The sequence below is a fragment of the Falco punctatus genome (genome assembly GCF_963210335.1).
Source record: "Falco punctatus genome assembly, chromosome: 14".
In the NCBI taxonomy this organism is placed as follows: Eukaryota; Metazoa; Chordata; class Aves; order Falconiformes; family Falconidae; genus Falco; species Falco punctatus.
Genome location: NC_137594.1, coordinates 22,746,162 through 22,768,420, shown reverse-complemented (window position 1 = coordinate 22,768,420; position 22,259 = coordinate 22,746,162). Strand labels below are relative to the sequence as shown.

General features: G+C 44.5%; 1 protein-coding gene across 12 annotated transcripts in view; it reads left to right on the top strand.

Moving 5' to 3' along the window:
* Positions 1–5,059: 5,059 nt before the first annotated feature.
* The window catches only part of RANBP10 (RAN binding protein 10), a gene marked incomplete at its 5' end in the record, with an annotated part of 91,523 nt that continues 74,323 nt past the window's right edge, over positions 5,060–22,259 (top strand). For 4 of the 12 annotated variants that reach the window (XR_013931915.1, XR_013931916.1, XR_013931917.1 and 1 more), the window contains 2 exons: positions 5,461–5,813; positions 6,730–6,841. Coding sequence is in view for 4 of the 12 variants with exons in the window: in XM_080410959.1 (XP_080267085.1) it covers positions 5,609–5,813; positions 6,730–6,841 (317 nt within the window). Of the gene's footprint in view, positions 5,814–6,729; positions 6,842–17,709; positions 18,403–18,447; positions 18,526–22,259 lie in introns of those variants that run through there. The other 8 variants (XR_013931920.1, XM_080410958.1, XM_080410957.1 and 5 more) reach the window with 7 other exon arrangements.

The window sequence follows — 22,259 nt, the reverse complement described above, 5'->3', positions numbered from 1 at the left end:
CATAAATACTTTACATCTCCTGTAGAGCTACTAGTCAGAACCAACAACTCTGTTAGGCTGAGCTCTTGTGGGGTAACCCAGCATCATTGTTCTCACTAACACTGGTTCTGCTCTGTAAGGTCTTAGTTTTCAAAAACTGCGTCCAGCAATCCTGGTGACTTAACCAGTAGTACAGGCCAAGCTTACCTAGACCATCTCTCATCTGGGGTGCAGCAGGGTTTGTGATTCTTTAGGACTGTCCGTCCAGATACAAATGCAGGCCACGTGGACCACTGGCAGAAAGCTGAAAATATTGAAAGGAGAGAATACCCTTGCTGTATCTAGGCACTACAAGCTCACAACAAAGAGCCAAAATCCAGAATCAATACAACTGCCTATGAAAGACAAAGGCTGTACCCTGAAACTCTTCTCAGCCAGGACTGACCACACCTAAAAAACAAATAAACATTTTTGTTCTTTGAAAAGATCATCTTCCCAGACTGGTACCATTTGTTAAACACCTCTGAACAATCTCCTTCTACCCAGTGTTCATACTGCATAGCTTACACGATTCTGGAAAAGTGTTCACATCTTTGGGTGAAAAATGGTTTCCTGGTCTACACAGGGACCACTGGAAAATAAATCACACAATCAGAATTTTGCATTAATCCAGATGAAACCCAAAATAACAGGTTTCACTTAGGTCTTTTTTCCACTAGGGAGATTCATACTGGGGTGTGTGTCCCACAGTAAGGGCATACTGGGTTAGGTTAACTCACAGAGTATGAGTTTTGAATGCAGATTGGTGACCCTACATAAACCAGCTGAATTTGCACCAGCATAGAATCTAGTGAAAATAAGGTCTTAGGAACAGTAAAAAGAACATGATGAATCAGTTTTCCTTCAGAAGCTGCAAGCTCTTCTGAAAGCAAAATCTTCTTGTTAACTTTAAGGGTCTGTTCATTTCTGTCTTGGAACTGTCTCAGTGTTTCTTTGCAGGGGAAAAGCCAGCTATGCTGGATTTCTCTACTTTATATTCATTATTACAACCAAATAATTCATATGCAATTGTGCAATACAAATCCCTGTCTATTCTGTCTGTAAAATTTACAAAAAATTAATCATGGGCAAACAGGAGAGTTTGACTTTCAAAACCCAAACTTCAGACTGACCAAGCCTTGAAACGGTTAAATATAAAGCCTCAGAAGTTTAAATGTCCTAATTTCAATGCAAGAAGCAGGAAGATTGCATTGGAGAAGCAGTAAGATTCGAATTTACTGAGGGTTGAAAATTTTCTATACAATGAGGAAAGTGCTTACAGACTGCCCCCGCTCTAGGAACAAAATAATTCTTTAAGTTCTTGTGCAAATGTAGCACATACAGCTTGTCATAGAAGTGGCACATTCCTGAAATACAAGCAAAATGCTAATGAAAAAAAACCCCAACAAAATAAATATTATTTTTATAGACCTTAACCTCCCATTAGTTTGTTGGTGTATCTGTTCCTGGAATTCATTTTCTTGTAATTTGGATATAGATTTTTCCCATGGTAGTTTATTTTACTTACTCAGACTGATAAATACCAGGGAGCAGATGTTCCTGCAAAATGCTCTTAGCCTATGGTTAAACAGCATGTAGCTTCTTTTATTATTATTTTTTTTTAAACTACATGGGTCATATTCTGGCCTTAGTATTTGGCATGTATGTCCACTCATAAAGTTGTAGCCAAGAACAACTTTTATATTCCTCTCCTCTTTCCTCCACCCTTAAAAATGCAGTAATTAATTCACAAAGATGACATCTGAATCTGAAATTCAAGAGTTAGCAGCAACATACAGATTTTTTCTATATATATAAAGAAAGATTAAAATTATTAGAACTTGATTGACTTTCTAATAGTTTGAGATGGTTCCTGGGCTTCCAGTAAGATTCGAAGTTGACCGAGCTAGCTAAAGTTTGGAAGTTTCACTGGAATTCTTCAACTCACCGGAGTCTTCTGTTTCTTGGACAGGATGTATGTCAGACTCTTGATATACGTTTGACAATCTGGAGTCTCACAGGAAGATTCAGGAGCAGTCCTGTGCAATGGCAAGAAAGAAACTTTTCAAAATACACAGAATTAACTAAATATACAGTGCAGCTTGAGAGCCTGGCTGATGTGTACTTAAGGCAAGCAGTGAATTATGAAGTGCCTGATGGAAGAAAATATCCAATAGGCTAATGTACAATGTACAGGGAGGGACTGATGAACTGGCAAACCATGGAACAAATATAACCAGGAACTGTCTTTCCTGGCCTAGAAACTGCAGTGTATAGGTGAAAGGCCTTTTAAGAAGTAAACATACAGTTGCACGTGTATTTTAGGGAAAATGAGGGTGGCCATGATATGGTAAAGCAACCCAGAGACCTCAGCGAATACGCCAGTGCTGCACTGGCACAGCATGACCACGCGCCCAGCTTGCTACCCCAGCGCTGGCTTCAGCTGCCAGCCCGGTTTCATGCTCGGGTGGCAGGTAGCTGTTACCCCGCAAGCAGCTCTAACGCTCCCACCTGCCGCCTGCCAGGGCAGGTGTGCACAGGGCGAGCTGCACTAGCCTTCAGGAGCCCAGCACAGCGCTGGGGTGGGAGATCATATCTGGTGGGCTGCTGGATCTCCCACCTGAGTGTGCACAATGGCAGCCTCAAGTTGCAGCTCTGTGAAACATGGTAAGAGCTCAGCACTGCTGAAAGGGGAGGTCCTGCTTCTCCCCCACCACAACAGGCTCCTGATGCCCTAGGTAGTGCCAGCTCTACAGCTTGCTGGACAACTCTCTGAGCTGTTCTAGTTTGCTAAAACAAGGGAAAACCTGCAGTTAGCTGGTTTGGGCTGACTAAAAACATAACATGGAAGTTCACCCCTCAGTGCGGGGGGCGATTCTGCAGCTGGCAGTGAGGATGGAGACAGAAACCCCAAGCAGCTTGCCCAAGGAACCGCACCTTTGGGTGAGGTTCCCTGAGACACTGTGAGCTGATCTAGCAGCTTACAGCTCTTGAAAAGCCATACCATCTCCTCTGAGTCATCTCCTCCTGCTGTTTGCCTTGTGCTGCTGCCACTGCTCATCAGACCTCTTCATAAACTTCATTAAAAAGGGTTATCACCTCAGCAGAAAACTAACCCAGGGTCATCTTTTAATTTTGCTTAGCGATCAGCACAATGACATAGACAAGAGAAGATTGTACATGGCACAGCATGCTTTCATTGCACAGTCCCACCAGCACGAGGAAGCAAGCCATGGAAGCTTGTGCTGTGTGCCTGGCTACAGGGAGGTATGGAAAAGCAGTGGCAACTGGGAGCCATGCCTGCAAAGACCAAACTCGGCTAGCCAGGGACACTCAGAACCAAAGAGCAGGACAAATACGGAGTAGCCTATGGTCAGAATTGCAGAGTGTTTTGAAAGTCTCCAATATATAACAGACCATTCAACATATAGTAACTCATGTTTTAGAATCTGAAGGGCACTTTTCATGCACTTAAAATAAGGTTCCTAGCTATCCAGAAATGCATCTTCTTATCTGCAGCTAAACTTGCAACTCAGAGTACTGCTTCCATAAGAACTGATTGCACTTCCCACCCAAGAGCAGATGTCCCTTCTTTTCTTGCAGGATAGGATCTTAAGATAATGGCAATTTTTACAGTCAAATCAGTCTGCTAGGCTGTCAGTACACTACCCACCACAACACCTTACAAGAGCAGGGTCTTGTAAGGGACCTCAAGGTCCCTTGTTTGGAAACTGAAAGGTCCCTGTTCCCAGGTAACCACATTAAGTGAAAAAAAGAAGTGCCTGGAACTTCTCCCATGAGCGAAAATGACTGCTACTTGGACGGGGCTACAGGCAGCCTGCACTTGGAACGAATGGATTTTTTCAGCGTTGTAAAAGCTAGTAAAATTGAAGGAAGAAAAACTTCCTTGTTTGATGAAAGGTACTTCCCAGGAGTGCAAAACATACACCTTCAATATAATCAAAGTTGCTTTTACTATGTAGAAACTTTCTTGAATGGATATCTGCATTGCTGTCCATGTTGGAGCTCTCAAGCAGAAAAGAGAGTGATAGCACACTTTTAGACTACCTGCATCATATAACTCTGAGATCTGAAGGTAAAAACCTATCTGTGGGTATAAATTAGGCCTTCACTGTGCTGGCAGGAGCCTCAAGACATACAGAGAAAAGTAGGCTTGGCCACAAATTTCCTTCTGAGGCAGCCTAGGTAGATGTCAGGGCCTCCAACAGGCCTTAATTACCCTGACCAGCCCCAGCTGAGACCCTCACCCACACACCCTCTTGCCAGTTGGTCCAGGAGCTCCATTTGAGCTCAGGCCTGGGCCTTTACACCCTGCCTGAGCTACTTTGTAGTTCTGCCTTCAGCCCTCTCTCTGGGACGTGCCTTGGACCTGCACTGCAGCCCTGTTGCCAGGCCTTGCTCAGGCCCTGATTCATCACTTGGTTTCCTCCGGGACTAGAAGCAAGTGCTGCGGGGGAGGCGTCCCCTGTGCTGGTGTCACCTTCGGCAGCCATTTCGCCCTCCCTTGGGGAGCAGCCCTGTGTCTCAGAAGGCCAGAAGTACAGAGACCCACGTGCTAGAAGATGCCATCCCCTTCCAGGGAAGGAAAAGAAAGGTGACCACTCTGCTTCTTATAACTAGTCTGAACTATTCAGACTAAGTAGAACGAGGTGTTGGTGGTAGAGGCAAAGTAAATACTCTGAGTAAATTCCTTTGAGAAAGGAATAGCAGGGAAAACAGCTAGTAAGGAGAGGCACTGCTTTCCAAACGATAAACTAACTCTGGCTAACTGTAACCAGTAACAATGGCAAAGTAAACGCTACGAGAGTCACTTGAGCGCGGCGCTCGCCCCAAGCGCGGTTCTCGGAGACTGTCCCCCGCCGCTTGCTCAGCCCTCTACGGGCCGCGGGCTGCGGCAGGGCCGGGGAGGCCCTGCAGGAAGGGCTCGGCTTCCCCCGGCCCGGTGCCGCCCAGCCCGGCCCCCATCCGCCCGGCGGAGCGCGGCGCGCCGCCATGGCCCGCGCTGTGTACGCCCGTCGCCATGGAGACGCTTCCCCTCAGGGCCCCGCTCCCGCGTGCCGCCGTAGCTGTCCCCGCGGCGCCTGACACGCCGGTGCCTCTCGCCAGCTGCGCTGGCGCCGCCGCAGCCCAGCCCCGGCGCCGTAGGAGGGGGACTCCGCGGAGCGGCAGCGTCCGGACCGAGGCCTCCAGAACGGCGCTGCCCGTTGCCCCGACGGGTCGGCGGAAGCCGGCCCTTGCGCGGCGGCGGACGTTGGGCGGCCCCTCTGCACGGCGCTGCCGCGGAGCACGCTGGGAATGCGAGTCCCAACAGCCGCGGCGTTCGCCGGGCCCGGGCGGGGAGCGGACGCGTTTCCCGGCGCGCAAGGCGCGGGGGGAGGGGCGGGGCGCCGAGCGCGGGGCCTGCTGGGAGTTGCAGTCCCGGACGGGGCGAGGAGCGGGCGAGAGGGCGCGACGCGGACTCCGCTTCCCTTCGGGCAGCGCGGCGCCATTGTGGCCACGCTCGCAGCCCATTGGCTGGCGGCAGGAGCCGGGCCTCGCTCCCCGCCCGGTGACACAAAGCGAATCCAAGATGGCGGATGCGGGCGCGGGGAGCCTGCACGGGGGGGACGCGGCGCCGCTGTGCCCTCCCGAGGAGCAGGAGCTGAGTCAGCGCCTCCGCCGCCTCTACCCCGCCGTCAACCAGGAGGAGACGCCGCTGCCGCGGTCCTGGAGCCCCAAGGACAAGTACAACTACATCGGCCTCTCGCAGGGCAACCTCCGCGTCCACTACAAAGGTGCCGGGCTGGGGGCGGCGGCGCCGGGCTCGGCCTCGGCGCGGGGCGGCTCCGGCGCGGCCCTTGGCGCGGCCGCTCCTCGGGGCTGGCCGGGCGGCGGGCTGGGCCGGCGGTCCGGGTCTCCGCTGGAGCGCGGCGGCGGCCGTGGCAGCGCCGGGGGAAGGGGCGGCCCGGCCGGGGAGCCGCGCCGGAGTGGGCCGTGCACCTGGTCCTGGGGGTCCTGGCCGGCCCTCGGCCCGGCGCGGCGCTTTCCGGGGCTGGGGGCACGGAGTCGGCGGCCCTTTCCCTTGCGGCGTGTGCCGCCTTATAGAACGGTTTGCAGTGTCACCGGCCCGGCCGTGCGGCCAGCGCCTCCATTTACTCCATCACTCTCCTTAGAACCTGGCCGAGGGGCGGGTGGCATCGGCGCGCTGTGCAGCCAGGGCTTTGGCTCCTTGGGTTTACACAAAATAGATGCTCGAAGACCTCTAGGACTTGGGGGAATCACACTGATGTTTTTCTTGTTCGCTCTTGGAGGCCGTTCTCCCAACCCACCCATTGGAGAACTGATTATTCCTTTTCCTGCCCGGTTAGTAAACACTGATGTCATTCCCCTCTTGTGTAATCATTTTTGTCTTTCTTCTGTTTGTGTATGTTGGTCTTCAAGTTATGTATGTGGGGAGGAGGAGAGGTAGTACGGTGAGCCTTTCTCAGTAACTTCCCGGTGAAAACAAAGGAAAAAATACAGTGTTAATAGCGTAGGGGTTGTTCATGGTGGCAGCGCAGGATCGTATATCCCAGTTCTCTGAAAAGCGTGCTTTAAATTGTTGGATATGTGTAAGAAACAGATCCCCACTGCGTTCAGATAGTGGTGTTGTAGATCAAAATGTGGGAGAGTTCAAATCCCATCAGTACTTACCTTTCCGTTCTTTCTTAGGTCACGGTAAGAATCACAAAGATGCTGCCTCGGTCAGGGCTACACACCCTATACCTGCAGCCTGTGGCATTTATTACTTTGAAGTGAAGATCGTCAGTAAAGGTAGAGATGGGTAAGTGCCTTATTCCAGTTCAGTGGTTGGGGATGTGTATTTAGCAGTTCTGCTGTACTCTGACCTCCTTTCTAGAAGGGTTAGAGGTCCCGTGGCTGCTGGGTGTAACAGGCAGGTGCATCATGGGGAGGTTATATTCTCTTGGTTAATAGATGTAAATGTGGTAGAATGCAGTGGAAGCAGAAGCACTTACACAGCTGCTTTCTGTGCTGTTTGGTATGGGCAGTTTTAAAAATTCAGGAAACTTCGGGTCTCTGGTGCAATTTGAATTGAAATAATTTTTCCTTTTTGCTAGCTAGGTCTGGTTGCTTGGATTTCTGGAATTATGATGCCTCAGAAGTGGAGTGAAATATAAGGGAGGAACCCTGAACTTAATTTTGGACTGTTAGGTGTTTGCATGGTGAGGAGCAGTCATGGTAGTACTAGAGCGCTGGAAGAAGAACTTCTGAAACTTTTTTTTTTAGAAACCCCATATGCACGATCAAGGACAAGAAAATATAAGCTGGAATCTGTGCTACTTCTGTCATCTCTAGGCCCTGAACTTGGACTCAAGCCATTATCTCAGGATAGATTGCACCACAGAGTATCATGACTGATAACTGTGGAAACTCGGGAGGCTGTGCTGGAACTGGAATGCTAAATACAAGAGCGTTTTTCCTGACCCAGTCGTGGTTTTTGTGGTAATATTTAATATTCTAGGCTGTTGTTGAGACTGTGTTTGCCCTATCCGTCTATACTGCTTTGAACAGTAGCAAGTGGAAGAACTGCAAAAGCAGCAAATCCTATCGGTGGCATTAGAAGCAGCCATCCCTTACTAGGCAGCATCTCAGTGAACTGAACTGGCAATGGGTTTTGGATCTCATCCAGTCCTGCGGTCACTGTATTGGGCAGTATTTTGATGCAAGATGTAACGGAACCAGGAATTACATGGAGTTCCTTAAAGCAATATTCAGGATCTTGGGAAGTGTGGGAGAGGAACAAAGGGGGCATTTCTGCCAAGGTCTGAGTTTCTACTGCTAGCGTGGATGTAATTTTTAATCATTGTAAAGGTATCAGCATGCTGTGTGTGTGTTTGGCATTTTTTGTTGCTAAAGGGTGAATATCGTGGGTATAACTATCCAGAAGGGAAGGCCACACAGGAGAAGGTATTGAGTGTGATTAATTAATCCAGTCCTTCAAGAGTAACATTTTAACTTTGTCAGGCTTAGTGGTTGTAGGGAAGGGCAGCAACCGTTCCTACTAAAAACCAAACGGAAGTCAATAACTTCTTACCATTTGAATTTTTTTGCTGTCGTAGTTGAATTGAGAGGTGGCCTATTTGTAAAGGGGCTTGCAAAGAATCTTGAATTGTGCTGCATTTAGGCCTGTAATAATTATTAGGTTATCCGTGCAGAGGTGAATGCTGGGCTGAATGCTTTAGAAATGTAGGGAAAAGAGAGTCTTTATTCTTCCATTTTGCTGGCTTGGCGATTAACTGCTCATCTGTTTTGAAACCCTGCACTTGATTAGTTTATGTAACTGCTAAAATTGAAATAATTTATAGTGAACTTTGAAACAATTTTCCAAAGAAATCACATTATGAAAGGTCACTGAACAGCACTTAATCCTTACTACGTTCTAGATCAGTCTTACAGGGAGGTAATGAAATTTGCTGCTTGTTGCCCAAGATCAGAGTTTTCTGTATTAATAGTCCATTGTTGTGATTACGGAAAACAGTAAAAACAATTACTTTCCAGGAATACTTTCAAAGATATGGAACCATGTGTGTTAACATTATAGCAGTAGGAACATGAGATGTTGATAGCTATGATCTGAAGTCAGGGCAGTGGTGAGCTTGTGAGATCTTGTCTGATGTCCCAGCCATTCCTCTGCCTTTTCTTCTGCTGGTAGAGAGCACTCCGATTTTTATCTTGCACACTGTGGTACTGGGGATTTGTAATTGTGAATTTATATTGTAGCTGCTGCCCGTGTGTCACTTAAGAAGGTACCCTTGTGTGTCTTAATGGTTTGAAGTCTGCCTGTTGGAGGCTCGGTATCTTTAAGTAAACTGCGGCAGAGAAGTCTCTTCCTAGGAAGCTCTGCAGTGTTTATTACGCCATGGTGGCTTCAGTTTAGAGGAATAAAAGTCCGGAAATGTAAAGAAAGGATTGGAGGGAATGAGAGGAAGTTTTGAAGTGGCAGAAGTGGCAAAGCATGTCCCTAGGAACTTGACTGGAAGCCTTTGAGCAAGGAGAGAGGAAGAGGAATCTTTCTGAGCTCATTTCTAGAATGGTACCTCAGGTGTAAAGTCTCTGATCTGTAGCTTGTTAATTTATTTATGCTGTACAGAGTAGTGAGGTAAGAACAGTGTGATGGTATTCACTGTGTCTCTCTTGCTGGAGTTTGTGATAGCTTTTCATGTTTAGGTTTAAAATGCAAGTGATTTGGCTTTTGAAACAAAACCAAAAAAATACTTTTGGTGGAACAAATATCGGGGAAGGTGTTTTGAGGAGTTCTGATTGATTTTGTTCAAATGTATCATCTTTCTGTGCTAATAATTGTTAGTCTAGCACTCTGCACTCTGGTTAGATGCTGGCAGTTGCTAATAAGCAACAGAAACAAAGGTTTCTGGTAGAAATGGGATAGAAGCTCCCAGTGGTTTTTGCTGGAGATGGAAGAATCCTGAAGCTCACATGATAGCATTTTACAGCCTGTCAAGTGTATGTTGCCTGTATATGATATGCTGTGGTAAGAGGGTTCTTGAGCTGGCATCAGACTGTGCCACTTCTGGATTGGTGGTGTCATGGTGGTGGAGACACCTGAGCTATAGAGACAAATGAGGTACTAGTACCACCTTTTTGACTTCTCCATTCTGATAATTTCATGGGGCTAAGGTGATTATGTATGCTGTGGTTCTGTCCTTTGTTTCCTCCCAGCACATTGTATCCTAGCAGGAAAAACACACACTCTCACCTCCCCTGCTTTTTCAGGCAGTTACTTTGCTGCTCGGTTTTGCAAACCCCAGTGCAAGGAAAGAGGGAGGGACTGCAGCAGCTCAGACACAAGGTGCTTTAGACTGCCACGGCACTAGGCCTGTAGCTGGCAGAAAACTTCCTTTTTTGCAGTGTCTTTCTCCCCTGCCCTTTAATACACCTGCTCCATAAAGGTGCTTTGGTTCAAGAGATGACTGATGAAAATGCTGTCTTTACCATCACTAGACTTTTCTGCCTCGGCATTGGTAAAGTCTACCTTGGTTTCCTGGCAGATACTTCAAAGCAATTACAGCATGCAAAAAGCCCATTTGGTGCACTCGGCTTTCATTAGCTTTGGGTCTTCCACTGTTTGTGCATTTGAGATACAACCACAATCCTTTGAGTTAAAGATGATAGAGACTTTACTTTTAGCTGAATGGTGGTCATTTCTCATCCTGGTAATTTTAGTCTTTATTGATGAGGTCATGTTTATTTACTGGGTGTGGTTTTTGCGGAGATTTTGGGTGTTTTGTTTTGATGTTTGGTGGGGTTTTTTTCTGGGGGAGGGGAGGCTGCCAGGCTACCATTGAAAACTTGTTTTGACAGGGAGGCTAGGTAACATGTAACAGATCTATCTACTGACAGATCTGATTTGCTGTCTGTACTACTTTTTGTTTGGGAAGATGGTTCTTATCCTCAGAGAGTAAGAGGAGAACTCTACTCTGCTTCAGCCTCTAATTCCAGCTCTCTTCTCACCTCCTTGTCTGTGCTAAACGTGCAGGGAGTGGTTCCACAACACTTTCAGATGATAAAAGTCAAGACTGGGATTCTGCCTTTCCATTTATCCTATATTTCTGTGCGTTCCCTCATGCTGACAGTCTGCTGCCTGGCCCTATGGTGAGCTGGTTCAAGGAGATAACTGTTTGAAAGCTGGCCACATCAGAATAATTATGATGATTTAAACTATTGACATCATTGTCGGAAATTGCTGCTTTGCCTTTTTTTTTTTTTTTAATTAAATTGAGAACTGTTTGGGGTTCTGCTCACTGACATGGGTTGAAGGCAAGTCAGTAAAGGGAAGGGGCTGAGCTGGGAGAAGGAAAGGTAGGATTGCCACAATCCTCATTTAGTTCCATTCAAAGTGTTGTTGAATAGTTTTGTCTTAAGACTTACTGGGTACTTAATTCCTGAGCCATTGTGTGCATGTCTCCTGAGTGTTGTCAAGTGGAATGAGAGGACAAGAGGCAGTGGGTCACAAGTTGTGGCGAGGGAAATGCCAGCTGGATGTAAAGAATTTTACTTGTGAAAATGGTTAAGCACCAGAACAGTCTGCACGGAGCGTCTGTGGGCATCTGCATTTTCAAACATAGGCTGCCTGATAAAACTGTAAGAGTTGCTTATCCTTTGGGCAGAAGGATGAAGAAGGAAGGTCCCTTCCAGTCCAAACCCCTCCATGGTTCTGTGGATGGCTGACTTCCAGCATTCCTCAGATGAGCAGACTCACAGATATGTACGTGACTCTTCTGTTCCTGAGCTGCCACAAATAACTCATGCTTTTATCACAGTGGTGTTTATAACAGTTCAACCTTAACTATATTGGAGGCACTGAACTTTTATTCTCTCTCCCGTAAATACATGTTTCTGTTTGCTGTTGATTTGTCAGCATCTCACAGCTTCTGTTTCCCCATTAGATGATCTCTGCTTGGTAAACAGGAACAGTGTAAGACTCATTAGGGCAAGGCAGTCAACCCACAACTTACAGGCTGTTGTGACTCAGGACAATTCATCTTTGTTGTCCTCTTTATGCTGGGGCAAGGTGAGTTGTCTCATGGGTGGCAGTGCTTTTTCCTGACTGCCACGTCAGTTTCTTGACCTGTTTTACCTCCCGCAGCCACACAGTGGGTTGTGATGGGGTGTGACCGGGGAGGACATCCCCAAGATTGATCCTGACTGTGCACAGATTCCTGATTCTAGCAAAAGTTCACCTGTCCTGTAGCCTCTTTGCCATTTCTGAGCTGCTCCTGGGAAAGACAGCCCAGTGGCCTGTGGATTGCCTTTGCAATGGCAGTTTGCTGTCAACAGAGTCTTTTCTGGTCATGGTTTGGTTTTAGATAGCAGCTTACTAACCGATATTTCGGCGTGCTGGTGTTTTGCAGCAAGTCTGACCTCTCTGGCAGTGACGGAGCCCGCTGCCTGTCCATAGTGGCTCTGCGTGCTCTGTGCAAACAGCAAGTGTGGTCTGTGGGCAGAGGAGGTGCCAAGTGGCACAGCCCTCTGTGCCAGGGGAGCCAGACTGTTTCACGAGGACTTTGAGCTGTCTCGGGAAGGCTGCTGAAAGCCAGTCTAGCTTTTCTTCTTGCCATGATTATTTCTTTTTAACCCTCTTTCGTTTGTGCCAGCACTGATGACTCTGTAATGAGCTGGATCATGTTAACTTTTTGCTGGATCAGTCCCTGGTACAGCGCTTTGTGTGCGGAGTGGGGGAGAGGAGATCCAGAAAGGTAGAAGAGGGAGGGTGGGAAGACCTTTGCAACAGAGTGTGTTGGTATGCCTCTTCCAGCACTGTTCTGTAGTTGCTTTGAGATGTGCTGCTGGTTGTCCAGAGGTGTCGGTCAATGCTGGCTTGGGTTGTGGGCATTTTTCTGCGAGAGGGGGGAAAGTACTTTGAGGATAGTTACCAAAGAGCTGATCGAGCTTAGTCCATACCGTACTTTACTTAAAGTCTTCCTTTAGCACACAAGTGCACCACATCCCAGACTTAAAAATAGCTTGGTTTCTTTCTGACTGAAAAAGAAAAATAAAGGTCACATGCCTTGGTTGTTTAGCAGTCTTTACATTTGTAACAAGTAATCTGCCCTTCTCTTCCTTGCTTACGTTCTTCCTTGCCAACTTTCCATTTGTCTTCAGCATATGGCGAGCGTGATTGCTCTTTGAAAGGCTTTTTGCTTGTGTACTCTAATGTTTTCCAGATGCTGATAGAAGGACTATCCATGAAGCTCTGCTGTCAGTGGCTTTAATGGCACAGTTGTTCTGTGGACCCAACATCTGGTTATACTGCAGACACCTTATAATGTCATGTGTGTCTGGATGTGGCTTTTAGGGAAGGCTAAGGGATATTCTGTGGGAACTGAGGATTTCTAGTGTCTGCATGTGCTGTGTGATCCCTTATTTGTATCTGATAAGCCTGTAAATAATTGATTCCCTCCCCCTTTTGATTTTTTCCATCCTGGTTTCCAAGAATCCAAAACCAACACAGAGAAGGGGATTGTTACTCAGTTTGCAGGTATGTCTGCTTACTTGAATTTATGCTGTTCCGCAGACGTTCATTTAAACAAACCAACATATAAATAACCCCCCCAAGTAGGTTCAGTAAACAGTTCTCACCTTGTTCCCATCTGCAAACAGTCTTGCCCAAGCCAGTCTTGCTTGCTCAGCCACTGACTGCCCGCCCTTCGGTGCTCTGAAGTGTACAGACACTCATTTTCTGTGGAGGTTTTGCATCAATTGATGGCATCTCATATTAGTTATTTTTTGTCGTTGTTCTGCTAAACCCTTGCAAAACCAAGAGCAACTTTTTCGATTTAAAGCAAGTTTTGAGATGTGAATATGTGATTTTGAAGTTGATAACTGTTTTTTTAATTGCCACTTAAAAAAAAAGTTCAATTAAGTGGAAAGTGAAACTCGGTGCTTTATAGCAGTGTCATGGGTCCATCCATTGTAATGGTAGAATACCAGTTTCTCATTAATCTGTGAAATTAGGAAACAAAATAGAAGTAGTGATGGAGATGTGTGACTTGTGAAGTGTGCATTTAGGTATATCTGAAGTCTGAGATCTAGATATCAGGCTGTAATAATGTCTGTCTGTATATTCATTTTTCTTTTTTCTGTTTTTTGTCTACTTGGAGTTGTGAGATTTTTACACAGTAAAGAAGAAAAATTTCGGGGAAAGGTGGTTTCTGGTTTTGTGTTTTCCCGCCCCCCTCCCCCTGCTATTTCTGAATGTCTGCTATAGAAAAGGTAGTAAGTAATATGGCAAAAGTGAACTCTAGCGAAATCAACTGAACATCCTTAGAATATGTGTTAAATGTTGTTATGCTTCAGTTCTTCAGAATATGTTTGCAGTTAATAAGTCAAATCGTAGAATAATGGGAACTGATTATTTAAATGTTCTAGGCGTATAGATCTAAGCAATTATCTGTTTCATAATTAAATTGCACAAGTTGCATAACTTCTACAGAGAGGGGAACTTTTTTCCTTGTGAAGCTCTGGGATGATGAACAGCTAAAGAATTTATCATCTGCTGTGAAGCTCGACTCTCTTCAGCTGCACCACTGACCCTGTAAAGCTGAGTTGCATTAACTGTGTTCTATTGATGGCACTGCCAGGTTCGTTTTCTTAATTGCTTTTCTAGGAATGGGATTTACATTGTTTGTACCTGTGGTACAGGACTGGATCTCTGTTCACATGCTATGGTTTCAATCCTAGAGATGTGATCTTCCTTCTTGTTTAGAAGTTCTTGATATTGATGCGTTCCACATCTAGCCTTTGTTCCTTGTTGGGGAGGTGGCAGCATGTAAAAATGTGTGAATTCAGTGTGTGTTGCTTTCCCGGTGCTCACTCTTAACTCTGGCCGTCGCTGTTTTAAAGAGAAAGTATTCTTGTTTCATAAATACATGTATTAAAACTTTGTGTTTATTTTTTCTGTAATGTTTTCCACATAATTTAAAAAAATAGATCTTGCATAAATATTGCAGTTATTTCTTTCTGTAATTTTATGAAAACTTGTGTTCTCAGGAAAAATCATCTTTTCATAAGGATTGTTACCATCCATTTCCTGCTCAAAGTCTAAACCAGAGCAAAAGAGCCTATAAGGATGGGACAGTACCTCTTAACAAAACCAGCTACCTGGCAGCAGAGTGTGTTTTTTCTGGTTTGGGTATTGCATTTATATTTTTCCCTGGGTTTTAGTGTAGAAAACAGGAACTCATGCTGCTGTTTGGAGCTGACTGTCTGGCACGATGGACTGAAATGCAAAATTAGTCTTCGTTGTGAAACTTGCAGTCTTTGTATAACTTACCCTTTTTTGGATGCCTTTGTGAGATATTAGCAGTACCTCCAGTGTCTGTACTGTTTTCTAGGCTTTGTTCACACCAGGAAAAATGGCCTGTTGCTTTGACTGCCAGTCTAACCATCTTAAGTCCATTCAGTCATGGAAACCTGTTTTAACTTTCCCCGTCTGTTGGATAAAATTTTTCAGCAACTCTGAACAGTGCATTTGGAAGTGAGGTTTGTTAATCACCAGGACAAACTGAAGTTCTACTTACTCAGTTGGGTGTAACCAGAATAAATAATCAGAGAATTAATGTCAGTAATGCTTTATGCTGTTCCCAGGGTGAATGCACCATTTGCCACCAACACAGTTTATGTGAACTTTGTTAAATACCAGCAGACTTAGAGACCAAGTCAGCTGTCAAGAGTGAAAAATCTGAAGTTGTAAAACTAAGTTGGTGGGACACCTTAGCTTCAGCTACAGGTGTTTTCGACCACAGTATGTTGCAGGATTTGGATGTGATGGTACTTAGGGTGACAGATAGAGAAGTTGGTTATTCTGGCCTGATCCTAGTGGTGACTTTAGCCTGGAGAGGCTTGTGTTTCGACTTTTCTTTCTTAAATGGTGCTCAAGTCAAGTCTTCTTCTCTGATCTGTATTTGTGGTCTTTCAGTATTCCTACATATGTTGCCAATCTACATCATCAGTCTTGTCCCTTCCTGAAGACAACACAGAAAAGGGACAGATTTGACCCTTCCTACAGCTGACAGATACATTGAACGTGATCCTAAAATTGGAAGGGAGCTGGGAATCTGATACCTTGGTCTAGCAAAAATAGTTTTTTATTCTTCATTTGTAGTTTTGTCAGTATACTACACTCATAAATTGACCGAGAAGATGTTGTATTACCAGGTTGCTGCCTCTTAATTTTGTTCTGCTCAGTCACCTTCTCTTCCATGCTCTTTGGCTTCTAGAGCTTCTCTGCCTTTCTAAGGGCTGATGTGCAGTGGGCTCCTCCATGCCTCAGGATACTTGTAGTTGTTTTTAATGAGCTCTTAAGAATTTTGTTTTCTTGCCTTTTATCTACCTTTTTTCAGCCTTGTGTTATTTGTCTCTACTAGCCTCTGCTTGGGGAATTGGGATTCTTTTTGGAGTCTGTCAGTGCTATTTCTGAAGCACCGTTACAGAACAGTGCAATATCCACAAATAAAACCAGAACTGCTTCCACTTTAGAGATTTATTATATTTCATTATGAAGTGGTACTAAAATATTTGTTGTTAGACTGAGGAGTCAGAGACAGTTGGAATCCAGTATTTTATGTACCATAGGTAATTTTTTTAAGATGTAACTTGTTTTTTCACTGCCTTAAAATAACGTGCCCCTTCCCCCACCATAACTGTGACAATGTGGTTTCAGGTGGCGAACTGATATGGATTATCATTTCTTGCCACTCTTTAAACCTGGCACAAAGTCAAGGCCCACCTCAGACAACAAGAACGATAGTTCAGAGCTTTGCGCAAGAGGCTATGGAAGCCTCTAAAATGCAACCAGTGCGATGGGGTGTATTATTACTCTCTGAATAATTTAGCTTGAATATTTTAGACTTAGCTGTGTGTGTTGAAAGAGTGGTGTGCATGATATCTGGGAGGACAGGATTCCCACCAGATAGGAGTGGTTATTAGAAAAAAAAATTGCAGGATGCAGTAAGCCTTTGAATCACAAACTACTCTGGAAGAGAAGAGCATCCCTTGTTTAACTCACGGCTCGGCTGGGTTCCTTGGTCTTGGCCAAGCCACGTAATAAAATGCCAGTCCCAGGAATTTCTACTGCACGTTGGTGATATTGTTAGCTTGCTAACTGAGCAAGGAACAACTGCTTTACAGGAAGTCATGGCCCACAAAACAGGTTATTTAATGTCTCTGGGTTTAACTCTTCATGTTTGGGCCTCGGTGTATCGGCATACATAGCAGCCCGGCCTTACAGCATGCTTTACGGTGTCAGGGTGTCACTGGCGTGGTAAAGAAGAATTCTAGGTTTGTGACCATTAGATAGCCAACCAGTGCTAAACTAATGTATTTTTTTTTCCACCTTCGTTTCCCCAGCTTTAAGATGGAGTGGATTTTGTCTGCCTTCTGTGTAAACTTCACAGGCATTTGGAAGCAAAGTGGTATGGATTGCTTCACCGTCCTGGCTAGGTACCTTTCAACAGGTTAAGAAATAAAGAGAGGAGCCATAATATCTTTCTTTTCATGGCAGAGCCTTAATAAATCTGCTCTGGTAATTGTCAAAACTAGCATTTGAGATGAGCATTCTTAAGTTTCTTGGAGAAAGTCTTGTCGATGAAATATGTTTGCAGTATACTGCCCTGGTCTAGTTAGGACCACAGACTAACTGCTTTCTCCCTTCTTCTGCCCCACCTTGGTTTTGCACGTAGCAGTGCCTCCCAAGTGCTAGGTTCTTTCCAGGCATTCAGAGAGGGATGTTCTTTGCTTATGGAATTCTTAAAACTGAGGAGTATGAATTCCAGTTACACATGAGTTCTGCTGATGTGTTCTTCTCTGTTCTTCCCAATGAATCCTTCGTTCCTGCACTTGAAAAGCCCGATAGATCCAAGTGCTGCCATTTCAACAGTAGCTACTTGCTGTCAAAGGGCAGGTCTGTTCTTAAGTTTTTCTGCTGGGTTCATGAGGATTTTTGTGGGTTGCTTGCACAAAGTAGCTTTAGACTAGCCAAAAAACTTTTCTTACATTGACTTTTTGGCAGGCTCTGTGGGTATGTTTATTCTCAAGAAACAACTTCTGACTCAAAGAATTGCTTGTCACATGGGTGGATTCCCCTTCTGAGGACAAACTAAACGCAGCCATCAGTGTACTCCTCTACTCGTATGACTGTGTAATGCTTAGAACCGCCTTTTTAAGAGATCCCCTTATTTTAATTTAGGTTAGTCAAATATTGTCACTCCTCTGAAATAACTTCTCTTGTAGCTCTCTGAATACTTTCTGCCCAGTGACAATATACAGTGCTTCCTGGCTGAGTCAGTGCATCTGAGATCTTTTGTATCTGTAACAGATTTTAATTTAGAAGTACAGTCACCATTTTGACTCTTTCCATCTCTTTTCGAGGGAAAGCCTTTTATTGGCAGAAGAAAAAAATTGTTTTTGAAAGTTACAGATTTAAATTGCAACTTTGAAAACTTCTGCACTGCAGAATCTGCCACACAAGTTCCCTTAGGAGCGAGAAGTGAATGGTGTCCTGTTTAAATGTTGCTGTGCTGGAGTGGCATACAGGCTGGTACTTACTGCTGAAGTACTTGGGAACTGGGGGAGGGAGCTGAAAAGCTTTGTCTCTTTGAACTTAACAGCACCGTGACTGTGGTAGGATTAATATCTAGAGGGAAAAATACTGGCAATCCTGCTGGTCGTGTGTTGTGCAGAGGCGTGTGTGGAGCCAGAATCTTTTGGCACGAGGGCTTGCTATCAGGGTCCTTTGAAATTCATCTGCTGTGGCCAAGGAGAGCCAGTGCATGGAGAAAAGAGGCAGAGCTGATGTTGTGGCTGGTGGTAAGTGTTGCTGATTCAGTCTATTCAAACTTTAAAAAGCAACCGGTATTGACTGAGCAGGGCTGAGGTGCTGCAGTAGAAGTCTGGAAGAATTCGGTGCTATGGTAACTGCTCAGGCTGCTGGTAAGTGGAAACAAGACTGTTCTCCTGACTGAATCACTAACATGTGTCTGCGTTTATTTTTGTCTGTCTGCTCTATTTGGAATTGATCTACTGATGCAGCATTTCTGAAGCTTCTGATGGGGGGGGGGGGGGCAGTTCCAAGTATTCAGTGTTCACTGCTGAGAAGATTGTTCTTAGGAGGTCACTTTTGCCTGGCTTTGGTTAAGGTATATGTCTTGCATATGATAGATGATGGATTTAAATGTATTGTTACCCAACTGCCCCCCCCCCCCCCAAAAAAAAAAAAAAAAAATCCTGTTTGAAAGTAGGTGCTAACATTTCTGTGCACCCTCTTGTAAGAGGCTCTTTGAATCCCTGTAAAAGAGACTCCGGTTAATGGATACTCCATATGGAGTCTGTCCAGGCCTGAAATCTCCAAAACCAGGGATGATGCAGGCAGACTCTATAGAGATTTATGTTAAATGATATTGAATGTTATAATTCATTCATTTAAAAAAACAAGCAGTAGGTTGTGCTTGATGATGCCCATAAATACCGTTTAACTAGTTCTGAATTTGTTGTATACACAAAACTGGTTTGAAGCGTTTGGAAGCGAGGAAGTGAGAAGCTGTTCTGCACCAAGAAGTTCAGAAAGCAGCTGATGCTTTTAGTGGTAGTGTTGAAGGTGAATTTTTTTTCCTTTCTATTTTCAGGAGAACAGAATGTGGTTTGATGTTTTTCTTTTTTTAATCTGAGGTTTTGTAGGTCTTAAAGCTCATTTTATCCATTATTTCTGATATATTACTTGTTAGTAGATGGGAAAAGCAAAGTAGCTAGTATCTTCTAAAACAATAACCAGCAATCAAGTATGTGACAACTTGATGTTCTGGCTATAAGCTCTAGGCTGTGGAGCTGAAACCCAGTATAGTGAGAGAGTCTAATTTTATTTTAGTTTGTCTGCAAATTCTGTGTACAGTTCTACAGTCATTATGGTCTTATTTTTAAAGTTTTTATTGGGCTTTAAATGGGAGCGTAAATTGAAGAGCAAAATTTTGTGAACCAGGAAGGCTGATGGTCATGTTCACTGTTTTAATTCTTTTAAGTGATACGTTTCCATGGTGGTGTTTATCTACATGAAAGTGTAATCTTAAATTTAGAATTTCTGGATTTGTAGTACTTACCTTTGATAAAAAAAGAAGCCTCTAGCCCTAATTTAAAGCTGTGTTGTCTGAAAATGGAAAGATACTTGTATGCAGTTTTGCCCTTGGTTATGTGCACAGGATTTGCTGCAGCACACAGAAGAGGGAGGTTGAATCTACATAGAAAATAAAGTTAAGCAGGATAAACTGAAGTGTGAGATGACCTGTTTTATCAGAGTTCAACAATTAGGTGATTTCTTATAATTTCCAACAGTTTGCTTGGTGCAGTGACCCAACAAGGGATTGGGGACAGAAGGGAAGCCGTCAAAGTGCTGCAGCCATGATTCTGATGAAGCTGTGTGCCAAGGTTGCATGCAGAAGCAGTGTCAGCTTTCTCTGTTAAAATTCCAGCTAAGTGTTTTCGGGCCTGCCAGTGTCAGGACCAAGCATTCTGCTATTATTGCACCAGGCTTGGATGTGCCTTTATTGTGTGTTCAAACAGTTTGAGACCTTGAATCACAGCTCCCCTGAGGCTTGAACAATTGGCAGAGGTGGCTCTTCTCACTGGTCTCTGAAGCAAGAGAGACCTGAAATGTTGTTCTAGCTGTGAACTGTGATCCTGACTGCTCACACAATAGTTGAAAAAAAATCAAAATAGCAAACCCCACCATGCAGCAAGGAAAACTCTGTAGCAACAGAGGGTTCTGAACTCAGTAGAAATAAGAAAATTGAAATGCTAACAAGCATGCTGTCTTATCTGCCAATGCGCTAGGAAGATGGAGAGGAAGAGCTAGAGCTCTGCCTGCAGATTAAGGGAGAAATCATCTGTACTTCTCTATTGTCCCTGGAAGGCTGTAAATGTATCCTTAAAATTTGGTTTGCTTTTAATAGATGTGTATATGTCATATGACTATGAGACTGAATTTTTAGATGCCATAAATGACTGCTTCAGAGAGGCTAGTGGGGAAACTCATGAGAAAGGATGTAACTTCTGACTCATGCTCTGAGCAGTGCAGAAAATGTTTACAAAAAATGTGTGTTTGTAAGTTGTTCTGCAGCACTGACCATAAGTAATGTGCTTCCTTTGAAGAGCACTAGAAAAAGACCCCCAAACCCAACCACTTCAGTGTTCATCAAACGCCCCCCATCACCCAACAACAACAAAGCCAGAAAACAAACCTATATAAATTGAAGAAGCTTAAGAAGAGTTAATAAAAAAGATGGAATCAAAAAGGTAAAATGCTTTCAGATGGTGTGGAGACTCTTTAAGGAATCATCATATTGGAGGATCAGAGTAATAGTGTGTGAACTGTTGGAGACACTCAAAACGACCTGGTAGTTGGCATAATTAGATAGGAGGGAGAGAGAGGATGGGGATACACCCTCCAAAAGCTGAAATTTTATTAGATGAGAAAAATGGAAAGAACAAACCTTTAGGTTTAAAAAAAATGAATAAGGTTGACCGAAATGACTTGAGAGACATCTGGCTCGAGGTCTGAAATGTTAAAAGAGTATTTTTCCCTCCCAAAACATCAGGGTTAGGAAGCAGGCTGGAGAGTCTGTAAAACCAGGTGATGGTTCAGGAGAACTTTTTATGAAGGGATCTGAGAAAGTAAGAAAGTTTAAGGCTCCCAAATACTAGATTTTGCTATTAAAGAATTGTCTAGTTCAAGTCAGAGTTAATTCAACAACAGTGTCATTTGTCAATAAAACACATGCCAGTCTTTGTTTTTAAATTAGCTGTCTCCTGTTGAAGGGTTAATACAGCAGTATTATTTATCCATAGAACACAGGAACAAATCATTGGGGTTTATCTGATACAGAGAAGTGTGTGTGGCTGCTTTTTTTTTTTTTAAGTGATCCAAAGGAATGAGATCCCATAGTATTTTCTCTTGAAGTCTCTTCCGTCGTTGAGATCTCTGTATCAGAGCAGAACCTTCCTTGTTGTTTTTCTTCAAGTGTTCATCACGGTGACGTGCCAGGCAGCAGTCATCGTGGCATGTTTTGTGTGTGAGTTCAGGGTTGTTCTGTAGGTCAGGAACCAGTCTTTCCTGGATGTTCTGTTCTCCTTGATGACAAGGAAGAAAGCTGGGTTCAGCTGCTGCAATCAGATCAGGGCTTAGCTTGTGGTGTATGCGTGTGCCTCAGGAAGTTCTGTCTTTTCTCAACTTGATTGATGTCTGTCTTTATGTACTGCTAGCCAAGAGTTTGCAGCCTGTCAGCAAAACTGTCCTGAAGTCAAGTTATCATTGAATAATTTAGGTTGGAAAGAGTCTCTGTAGGTTATCCAGTTCAGCTCCCCACGCAAAGCAGGGCCAACTTCAAAGTTAGAGCAGGTTCCTCAGGACAATGTGCAGCCAAGTTTTTGACCATCTCTAAGGGTGGAGATGCAGTAGTATTTCTGGAGCCTTCTTCCAGTATTTGATCACCCTTACAGTTAAACTATTTTTAGTAATGTCTAGTTGGAGTCTTCTTTGTTAAATTTGTCTGTTTTCTCTCATGATTTTGGGCAAGTGTGCGAGGTGTCTGTGCCCGAAGCCCAGCTCCACCTTCCCTGTGCTCTCCCATGAGGTAGCTGTAGGCAGCAGTGAGATCCCTGCTTTGTCTTTTGTTCCT